The 12,087-nt window shown below is 50.0% G+C and overlaps 1 protein-coding gene across 3 annotated transcripts in view; it reads right to left on the reverse strand.

Annotated features, from left to right (window-relative positions):
• snx30 (sorting nexin family member 30) overlaps positions 1-12,087 on the reverse strand; it is a 58,641-nt gene that overhangs the window by 5,951 nt on the left and 40,603 nt on the right. For all 3 annotated transcript variants that reach the window (XM_042326375.1, XM_042326374.1, XM_042326373.1), the window contains one exon: positions 9,980-10,072. In XM_042326375.1, the coding sequence (XP_042182309.1) occupies positions 9,980-10,072 (93 nt within the window). The remainder of the gene's footprint in view (positions 1-9,979; positions 10,073-12,087) is intronic.

A 12,087-nucleotide genomic window follows, 5' to 3' on the forward strand; every position in this document is an offset into this window, starting at 1 on the left:
GGACATAACTAATCACCTGCTGTGGGGAGGGGAACAGAACAGAACTAATCACCTGCTGTAGGGAGGGGTCAGAACTAATCACCTGCTGTACGGAGGGGACAGAACTAATCACCTGCTGTAGGGAGGGGACATTACTAAGCACCTGCTGTAGGGAGGGGACAGAACTAATCACCTGCTGTAGGGAGGGGACATTACTAATCACCTGCTGTGGGGAGGGGACAGAACTAATCACCTGCTGTGGGGAGGGGACAGAACTAATCACCTGCTGTAGGGAGGGGTCAGAACTAATCACCTGCTGTAGGGAGGGGTCAGAACTAATCACCTGCTGTGGGGAGGGGACAGAACTAATCACCTGCTGTACGGAGGGGACAGAACTAATCACCTGCTGTAGGGAGGGGTCAGAACTAATCACCTGCTGTACGGAGGGGACAGAACTAATCACCTGCTGTAGGGAGGGGACAGAACTAATCACCTGCTGTAGGGAGGGGACAGAACTAATCACCTGCTGTAGGGAGGGGACATTACTAAGCACCTGCTGTAGGGAGGGGACAGAACTAATCACCTGCTGTAGGGAGGGGACATTACTAATCACCTGCTGTGGGGAGGGGACAGAACTAATCACCTGCTGTGGGGAGGGGACAGAACTAATCACCTGCTGTAGGGAGGGGTCAGAACTAATCACCTGCTGTAGGGAGGGGTCAGAACTAATCACCTGCTGTGGGGAGGACAGAACTAATCACCTGCTGTACGGAGGGGACAGAACTAATCACCTGCTGTACGGAGGGGACAGAACTAATCACCTGCTGTACGGAGGGGACAGAACTAATCAACTGCTGTAGGGAAGGGACAGAACTAATCAACTGCTGTAGGGAGGGGACAGAACTAATCACCTGCTGTAGGGAGGGGACATTACTAATCACCTGCTGTGGGGAGGGGAACAGAACTAATCACCTGCTGTAGGGAGGGGTCAGAACTAATCACCTGCTGTACGGAGGGGACAGAACTAATCACCTGCTGTAGGGAGGGGACATTACTAAGCACCTGCTGTAGGGAGGGGACAGAACTAATCACCTGCTGTAGGGAGGGGACATTACTAATCACCTGCAGTAGGGAGGGGACAGAACTAATCACCTGCTGTACGGAGGGGACAGAACTAATCAACTGCTGTAGGGAAGGGACAGAACTAATCAACTGCTGTAGGGAGGGGACAGAACTAATCACCTGCTGTAGGGAGGGGACATTACTAATCACCTGCTGTGGGGAGGGGAACAGAACTAATCACCTGCTGTGGGGAGGGGACAGAACTAATCACCTGCTGTGGGGAGGGGACAGAACTAATCACCTGCTGTAGGGAGGGGGCAGAACTAATCACCTGCTGTAGGGAGGGGACATAACTAATCACCTGCTGTAGGGAGGGGACATTACTAAGCACCTGCTGTAGGGAGGGGACATTACTAATCACCTGCTGTAGGGAGGGGTCAGAACTAATCACCTGCTGTAGGGAGGGGTCAGAACTAATCACCTGCTGTGGGGAGGGGACAGAACTAATCACCTGCTGTACGGAGGGGACAGAACTAATCACCTGCTGTACGGAGGGGACAGAACTAATCACCTGCTGTACGGAGGGGACAGAACTAATCAACTGCTGTAGGGAGGGGACAGAACTAATCACCTGCTGTAGGGAGGGGACAGAACTAATCACCTGCAGTAGGGAGGGGACAGAACTAATCACCTGCTGTAGGGAGGGGACAGAACTAATCACCTGCTGTAGGGAGGGGACAGAACTAAGAACCTGCTGTAGGGAGGGGACAGAACTAAGCACCTGCTGTACGGAGGGGACAGGGAACAGAACTAAGCACCTGCTGTAGGGAGGGGACAGGGAACAGAACTAAACACCTGCTGTAGGGAGGGGACAGAACTAAACACCTGCTGTAGGGAGGGGACAGGAAACAGAACTAAACACCTGCTGTAGGGAGGGGACAGAACTAAACACCTGCTGTAGGGAGGGGACAGGAAACAGAACTAAACACCTGCTGTAGGGAGGGGACAGGAAACAGAACTAAACACCTGCAGAAGGGAGGGGACACGGAACAGAACTAAACACCTGCTGTAGGGAGGGGACAGGGAACAGAACTAAACACCTGCTGTAGGGAGGGGACAGGAAACAGAACTAAACACCTGCTGTAGGGAGGGGACAGAACTAAACACCTGCTGCAGGGAGGGGACAGGGAACAGAACTAAACACCTGCTGTAGGGAGGGGACAGAACTAATCACCTGCTGTACGGAGGGGACAGAACTAATCAACTGCTGTAGGGAAGGGACAGAACTAATCAACTGCTGTAGGGAGGGGACAGAACTAATCACCTGCTGTAGGGAGGGGACATTACTAATCACCTGCTGTGGGGAGGGGAACAGAACTAATCACCTGCTGTGGGGAGGGGACAGAACTAATCACCTGCTGTGGGGAGGGGACAGAACTAATCACCTGCTGTAGGGAGGGGGCAGAACTAATCACCTGCTGTAGGGAGGGGACATAACTAATCACCTGCTGTAGGGAGGGGACATTACTAAGCACCTGCTGTAGGGAGGGGACATTACTAATCACCTGCTGTAGGGAGGGGTCAGAACTAATCACCTGCTGTAGGGAGGGGTCAGAACTAATCACCTGCTGTGGGGAGGGGACAGAACTAATCACCTGCTGTACGGAGGGGACAGAACTAATCACCTGCTGTACGGAGGGGACAGAACTAATCACCTGCTGTACGGAGGGGACAGAACTAATCAACTGCTGTAGGGAGGGGACAGAACTAATCACCTGCTGTAGGGAGGGGACAGAACTAATCACCTGCAGTAGGGAGGGGACAGAACTAATCACCTGCTGTAGGGAGGGGACAGAACTAATCACCTGCTGTAGGGAGGGGACAGAACTAAGAACCTGCTGTAGGGAGGGGACAGAACTAAGCACCTGCTGTACGGAGGGGACAGGGAACAGAACTAAGCACCTGCTGTAGGGAGGGGACAGGGAACAGAACTAAACACCTGCTGTAGGGAGGGGACAGAACTAAACACCTGCTGTAGGGAGGGGACAGGAAACAGAACTAAACACCTGCTGTAGGGGGGGGACAGAACTAAACACCTCCTGTAGGGAGGGGACAGGAAACAGAACTAAACACCTCCTGTAGGGAGGGGACAGGGAACAGAACTAAACACCTGCTGCAGGGAGGGAACAGAACTAAACACCTGCTGCAGGGAGGGGACAGGGAACAGAACTAAACACTTGCTGCAGGGAGGGGACAGGACACAGAACTAAACACCTGCTGCAGGGAGGGAACAGAACTAAACACCTGCTGCAGGGAGGGGACAGGGAACAGAACTAAACACCTGCTGTAGGGAGGGGACAGAACTAATCACCTGCTGTACGGAGGGGACAGAACTAATCAACTGCTGTAGGGAGGGGACAGAACTAATCAACTGCTGTAGGGAGGGGACAGAACTAATCACCTGCTGTAGGGAGGGGACAGAACTAATCACCTGCAGTAGGGAGGGGACAGAACTAATCACCTGCTGTAGGGAGGGGACAGAACTAATCACCTGCTGTAGGGAGGGGACAGAACTAAGAACCTGCTGTAGGGAGGGGACAGAACTAAGCACCTGCTGTACGGAGGGGACAGGGAACAGAACTAAGCACTTGCTGCAGGGAGGGGACAGGGAACAGAACTAAACACCTGCTGTAGGGGGGGGACAGAACTAAACACCTCCTGTAGGGAGGGGACAGGGAACAGAACTAAACGCCTGCTGTAGGGAGGGGACAGGAAACAGAACTAAACACCTGCAGTAGGGAGGGGACAGAACTAAACACCTGCTGTAGGGAGGGAACAGAACTAAACACCTGCAGAAGGGAGGGGACACGGAACAGAACTAAACACCTGCTGTAGGGAGGGGACAGGGAACAGAACTAAACACCTGCTGTAGGGAGGGGACAGGAAACAGAACTAAACACCTGCTGTAGGGAGGGGACAGAACTAAACACCTGCTGCAGGGAGGGGACAGGGAACAGAACTAAACACCTGCTGTAGGGAGGGGACAGGGAACAGAACTAAACACCTGCTGTAGGGAGGGGACAGGAAACAGAACTAAACACCTGCTGTAGGGAGGGGACAGAACTAAACACCTGCTGCAGGGAGGGGACAGGGAACAGAACTAAACACCTGCTGTAGGGAGGGGAAAGGAACAGAACTAAACACCTGCTGTAGGGAGGGGAAAGGAACAGAACTAAACACCTGCTGTAGGGGGACAGGACACTGAACTAAACACCTGCTGTAGGGAGGGGACAGGAAACAGAACTAAACACCTGCTGTAGGGAGGGGACAGGACACAGAACTAAACACCTGCTGTAGGGAGGGGAAAGGACATAGAACTAAGCACCTGTTGTAGGGAGGGGACAGGACACAGAACTAAGCACCTGCTGTAGGGAGGTGACAGGACACAGAACTAAACACCTGCTGCAGGGAGGGAACAGAACTAAACACCTGCTGTAGGGAGGGGACAGGGAACAGAACTAAACACTTGCTGCAGGGAGGGGACAGAACACAGAACTAAACACCTGCTGTAGGGGGACAGGGAACAGAACTAAACGCCTGCTGTAGGGAGGGGACAGGAAACAGAACTAAACACCTGCAGTAGGGAGGGGACAGAACTAAACACCTGCTGTAGGGAGGGAACAGAACTAAACACCTGCAGCAGGGAGGGGACAGGGAACAGAACTAAACACCTGCTGTAGGGAGGGGACAGGGAACAGAACTAAACACCTGCTGTAGGGAGGGGACAGGAAACAGAACTAAACACCTGCTGTAGGGAGGGGACAGAACTAAACACCTGCTGCAGGGAGGGGACAGGGAACAGAACTAAACACCTGCTGTAGGGAGGGGAAAGGAACAGAACTAAACACCTGCTGTAGGGGGACAGGACACTGAACTAAACACCTGCTGTAGGGAGGGGACAGGAAACAGAACTAAACACCTGCTGTAGGGAGGGGACAGGACACAGAACTAAACACCTGCTGTAGGGAGGGGAAAGGACACAGAACTAAGCACCTGTTGTAGGGAGGGGACAGGACACAGAACTAAGCACCTGCTGTAGGGAGGGGACAGGACACAGAACTAAACACCTGCTGCAGGGAGGGAACAGAACTAAACACCTCCTGTAGGGAGGGGACAGGGAACAGAACTAAACACCTCCTGTAGGGAGGGATAGGGAACAGAACTAAACACTTGCTGTAGGGGGGACAGAACACAGAACTAAACACCTGCTGTAGGGGGACAGAACTAAACACCTCCTGTAGGGAGGGGACAGGAAACAGAACTAAACACCTCCTGTAGGGAGGGGATAGGGAACAGAACTAAACACTTGCTGTAGGGGGACAGAACACAGAACTAAACACCTGCTGTAGGGGGACAGAACTAAACACCTCCTGTAGGGAGGGACAGGGAACAGAACTAAACACTTGCTGTAGGGGGACAGAACACAGAACTAAACACCTGCTGTAGGGAGGGGACAGGACACAGAACTAAACACCTGCCGTAGGGAGGGGACAGAACACAGAACTAAACACCTGCTGTATGGAGGGGACAGGACACAAAACTAAACACCTGCTGTATGGAGGGGACAGAACTAAACACCTGCTGTAGAGAGGGGACAGAACTAAACACCTGCCGTAGGGAGGGGACAGGACACAGAACTAAACACCTGCTGCAGGGAGGGGACAGAACACAGAACTAAACACCTGCTGTATGGAGGGGACAGAACTAAACACCTGCTGTAGGGAGGGGACAGAACACAGAACTAAACACCTGCTGTATGGAGGGGACAGCTGGAGGGGACATCTGTACTTCCGGCGCCGACAGAGATGGCCGCCTCGCTCGCGTTCCTAGGAAACTATGCAGTTTTTTGTTTTTTTACGTGTTATTTCTTACACTAGTACCCCAGGTCATCTTAGGTTTCTTTACATACAGCCGACAAGAACTACTGAATATAAGATCAGCGTCAACTCACCATCAGTACGACCAAGAATATGTTTTTCGCGATGCGGATCCTGAGTTCTGCCTTACAACCAGTGTAACCGAGTGGATCACATGCAGCGACCAAAAAAAAAAAACGACTCAGAAAAAGAGGGAAACGAAGCGGTCTTCTGGTCAGACTCCGGAGACGGGCACATCGTGCACCACTCCCCAGCATTCTTCTTGCCAATGTCCAGTCTCTTGACAACAAGGTTGATGAAATCCGAGCAAGGGTAGCATTCCAGAGGGACATCAGAGACTGTAACGTTCTCTGCTTCACGGAAACATGGCTCACTGGAGAGACGCAATCCGAAGCGGTGCAGCCAGCGGGTTTCTCCACACATCGCGCCGACAGAAACAAACATCTCTCTGGTAAGAAGACGGGCGGGGGCGTATGCCTTATGGCCAACGTGACATGGTGTGATGAAGGAAACATACAGGAACTCAAATCCTTCTGTTCACCTGATTTAGAATTCCTCACAATCAAATGTAGACCGCATTATCTACCAAGAGAATTCTCTTCGATTATAATCACAGCCGTATATATCCCCCAAGCAGACACATCGATGGCTCTGAACGAACTTTATTTAACTCTCTGCAAACTGGAAACGATTTATCCGGAGGCTGCATTCATTGTAGCTGGGGATTTTAACAAGGCTAATCTGAAAACAAGACTCCCTAAATTTTATCAGCATATTGATTGCGCAACCAGGGGTGGAAAGACCCTGGATCATTGTTACTCTAACTTCCGCGACGCATATAAGGCCCTGCCCCGCCCCCTTTCGGAAAAGCTGACCACGACTCCATTTTGTTGATCCCTGCCTACAGACAGAAACTAAAACAAGAAGCTCCCACGCTGAGGTCTGTCCAACGCTGGTCCGACCAAGCTGACTCCACACTCCAAGACTGCTTCCATCACGTGGACTGGGAGATGTTTCGTATTGCGTCAGACAACAACATTGACGAATACGCTGATACGGTGTGCGAGTTCATTAGAACGTGCGTTGAAGATGTCGTTCCCATAGCAACGATTAAAACATTCCCTAACCAGAAACCGTGGATTGATGGCAGCATTCGTGTGAAACTGAAGGCACGAACCACTGCTTTTAATCAGGGCAAGGTGTCTGGTAACATGACTGAATACAAACAGTGCAGCTATTCCCTCCGCAAGGCTATCAAACAAGCTAAGCGCCAGTACAGAGACAAAGTAGAATCTCAATTCAACGGCTCAGACACAAGAGGTATGTGGCAGGGTCTACAGTCAATCACGGACTACAGGAAGAAACCCAGCCCAGTCACGGACCAGGATGTCTTGCTCCCAGGCAGACTAAATAACTTTTTGCCCGCTTTGAGGACAATACAGTGCCACTGACACGGCCTGCAACGGAATCATGCGGTCTCTCCTTCACTGCAGCCGAAGTGAGTAAGACATTTAAACGTGTTAACCCTCGCAAGGCTGCAGGCCCAGACGGCATCCCCAGCCGCGCCCTCAGAGCATGCGCAGACCAGCTGGCCGGTGTGTTTACGGACATATTCAACCAATCCCTATACCAGTCTGCTGTTCCCACATGCTTCAAGAGGGCCACCATTGTTCCTGTTCCCAAGAAAGCTAAGGTAACTGAGCTAAACGACTACCGCCCCGTAGCACTCACATCCGTCATCATGAAGTGCTTTGAGAGACTAGTCAAGGACCATATCACCTCCACCCTACCTGACACCCTTGACCCACTCCAATTTGCTTACCGCCCAAATAGGTCCACAGACGATGCAATCTCAACCACACTGCACACTGCCCTAACCCATCTGGACAAGAGGAATACCTATGTGAGAATGCTGTTCATCGACTACAGCTCGGCATTCAACACCATAGTACCCTCCAAGCTCGTCATCAAGCTCGAGACCCTGGGTCTCGACCCCGCCCTGTGCAACTGGGTACTGGACTTCCTGACGGGCCGCCCCCAGGTGGTGAGGGTAGGCAACAACATCTCCTCCCCGCTGATCCTCAACACTGGGGCCCCACAAGGGTGCGTTCTGAGCCCCCTCCTGTACTCCCTGTTCACCCACGACTGCGTGGCCATGCACGCCTCCAACTCAATCATCAAGTTTGCGGACGACACAACAGTGGTAGGCTTGATTACCAACAACGACGAGACGGCCTACAGGGAGGAGGTGAGGGCCCTCGGAGTGTGGTGTCAGGAAAATAACCTCACACTCAACGTCAACAAAACTAAGGAGATGATTGTGGACTTCAGGAAACAGCAGAGGGAACACCCCCCATCCACATCGATGGAACAGTAGTGGAGAGGGTAGCAAGTTTTAAGTTCCTCGGCATACACATCACAGACAAACTGAATTGGTCCACTCACACAGACAGCATCGTGAGGAAGGCGCAGCAGCGCCTCTTCAACCTCAGGAGGCTGAAGAAATTCGGCTTGTCACCAAAAGCACTCACAAACTTCTACAGATGCACAATCGAGAGCATCCTGGCGGGCTGTATCACCGCCTGGTATGGCAACTGCACCGCCCTCAACCGTAAGGCTCTCCAGAGGGTAGTGAGGTCTGCACAACGCATCACCGGGGGCAAACTACCTGCCCTCCAGGACACCTACACCACCCGATGCTACAGGAAGGCCATAAAGATCATCAAGGACATCAACCACCCGAGCCACTGCCTGTTCACCCCGCTGTCATCCAGAAGGCGAGGTCAGTACAGGTGCATCAAAGCTGGGACCGAGAGACTGAAAAACAGCTTCTATCTCAAGGCCATCAGACTGTTAAACAGCCACCACTAACATTGAGTGGCTACTGCCAACACACTGTCAATGACACTGACTCTACTCCAGCCACTTTAATCATGGGAATTGATGGGAAATTATGTAAATATATCACTAGCCACTTTAAACAATGCTACCTTATATAATGTTACTTACCCTACATTGTTCATCTCATATGCATACGTTGATACTGTACTCTATATCATCGACTGCATCCTTATGTAATACATGTATCACTAGCCACTTTAACTATGCCACTTGGTTTACTTGATTTGACAGGACACAGAACTAAACACCTGCTGCAGGGAGGGGACAGAACTAAACACCTGCTGCAGGGAGGGGACAGGAAACATAACTAAACACCTGCTGTATGGAGGGGACAGAACTAAACACCTGCTGCAGGGAGGGGACAGGAAACATAACTAAACACCTGCTGTATGGAGGGGACAGAACTAAACACCTGCTGTAGGGAGGGGGACAGAACTAAACACCTGCTGTAGGGAGGGGACAGGGAACAGAACTAAACACCTGCTGTATGGAGGGGACAGAACTAAACACCTGCTGTAGAGAGGGGACAGGCAACAGAACTAAGCAAGGCACTAGAGGGCATATGGCTACGCTCTGAACAAGTTACAATGGGCATAGCATTATGCAAAAAAAGTCTAAATGAATAGTTAGGGAAAAACATAGCTCGTTCGCATTAGCATTGACAGTATACAGAATTGTAAGTAAATCAAATCAAATTGTAAGTACATTGTTATAGCTAGGTAATGACCATATAGACAGCACAAAAATATCTGAGACCAGGCTAGGAAATGACCATAGGAGTTTGAAAAAAAAGACCAGGCTAGGTTATAGTTCAGTAGAGCTGGTAAAAGCAAACAGATCTGAGACCAGGTAATAGTTCAGTAGAGTTGGTAAAACCAAACAGATCTGAGACCAGGTAATAGTTCAGTAGAGTTGGTAAAACCAAACAGATCTGAGACCAGGTAATAGTTCAGTAGAGTTGGTAAAACCAAACAGATCTGAGACCAGGTAATAGTTCAGTAGAGTTGGTAAAACCAAACAGATCTGAGACCAGGTAATAGTTCAGTAGAGTTGGTAAAACCAAACAGATCTGAGACCAGGTAATAGTTCAGTAGACTCACTGTGCATGATGCTTTTTCCTCTTTCCGGAAGGCAGCAGCTTCCAGTTTAGCCTCGTATTCAGCCTGGATGTTATCCCTCTTCTTCAGTACAATCTGGCAGAGCAGAAACACACCCGACTAAATATAAACCACAGTCCCTAAATATACAGGGACTGTGTATATAAACCGCAGTCCCTAAATATACAGGGACTGTGTATATAAACCGCAGTCCCTAAATATACAGGGACTGTGTATATAAACCGCAGTCCCTAAATATACAGGGACTGTGTATATAAACCGCAGTCCCTAAATATACAGGGACTGTGTATATAAACCGCAGTCCCTAAATATACAGGGACTGTGTATATAAACCGCAGTCCCTAAATATACAGGGACTGTGTATATAAACCGCAGTCCCTAAATATACAGGGACTGTGTATATAAACCGCAGTCCCTAAATATACAGGGACTGTGTATATAAACCGCAGTCCCTAAATATACAGGGACTGTGTATATAAACCGCAGTCCCTCTCCTTTAGAACAGCCTGATAGAGCACACACGTCAGAGATGTTAGCAGCCTGCTGCAGAGAGAGGCCAGACTGCTACAGCCACAAGGCAGCCCAGAATGGTTGTGGTTCATACACCCTCTGCATCAGATCTCTCACTTAGACTGACACTACTAAAAGCACTGGAGCCATTCATTATGCTCATCATTGCAATCTAGTCTTCATAATTAAATCATAGTTTTAATCATCATTTAATATCTGTTTTCATCTCAAATAAAAAATAACCTGTACAGTGCCTTGCAAAAAAGTATGTTGTTTTAAAAAAAAAAAAGAGGGATACAAATGTCAAACTATAAATATTGCTGTTGCATTCATCTCCCTGTTACAGACACCTTCGTCAGTAATTACAGCTGTGAGTCTATTTGGGCAAGAGCTATGCACACCTGGATTGTACAATATTTTAGATGTCCGTACCTTTCATACCATACCTGTGCCGTCCTGGGATATATGGTATTACCGGGAGGCACACGAGGGGCACAATCCCCCCCTCCCTCTGCCAGCGCTATGGTTTTTTGATGTTGTGGCAGTATTACTGTTTATCCTCCATTCATAGCCACTTTACCTGCAGATTACCTCAACTAACCGGTGCCCCCAGTATATAGACTCTGTACCGGTGCCCCCTGTATATAGCCTCCACATTGACTCTGTACCGTAATACCCTGTATATAGCCTCCACATTGACTCTGTACCGTAACACCCTGTATATAGCCTCCACATTGACTCTGTACCGTAACACCCTGTATATAGCCTCCACATTGACTCTGTACCGTAACACCCTGTATATAGCCTCCACATTGACTCTGTACCGTAACACCCTGTATATAGCCTCCACATTGACTCTGTACCGTAACACCCTGTATATAGCCTCCACATTGACTCTGTACCGGTACCCCCTGTATATAGCCTCCACATTGACTCTGTACCATAATACCCTGTATATATCCTCCACATTGACTCTGTACCGTAACACCCTGTATATAGCCTCCACATTTAATCTGTACCGTCACACCCTGAATATATAGCCTCCACATTGACTCTGTACCGTAACACCCTGTATATAGCCTCCACATTGACTCTGTACCGGTACCCCTGTATATAGCCTCCACATTGACTCTGTACCGGTACCCCTGTATATAGCCTCCACATTGACTCTGTACCGGTACCCCTGTATATAGCCTCCACATTGACTCTGTACCGGTACCCCCTGTATATAGCCTCCACATTGACTCTGTACCGGTACCCCCTGTATATAGCCTCCACATTGACTCTGTACCGTAACACCCTGTATATAGCCTCCACATTGACTCTGTACCGGTACCCCTGTATATAGCCTCCACATTGACTCTGTACCGGTACCCCTGTATATAGCCTCCACATTGACTCTGTACCGTAACACCCTGTATATAGCCTCCACATTGACTCTGTACCGTAACACCCTGTATATAGCCTCCACATTGACTCTGTACCGTAACACCCTGTATATAGCCTCCACATTGACTCTGTACCGTAACACCCTGTATATAGCCTCCACATTGACTCTGTACCGTAACACCCTGTATATA

The sequence above is a fragment of the Oncorhynchus tshawytscha genome, linkage group LG09, assembly GCF_018296145.1.
Source record: "Oncorhynchus tshawytscha isolate Ot180627B linkage group LG09, Otsh_v2.0, whole genome shotgun sequence".
Taxonomy (NCBI): domain Eukaryota; kingdom Metazoa; phylum Chordata; class Actinopteri; order Salmoniformes; family Salmonidae; genus Oncorhynchus; species Oncorhynchus tshawytscha.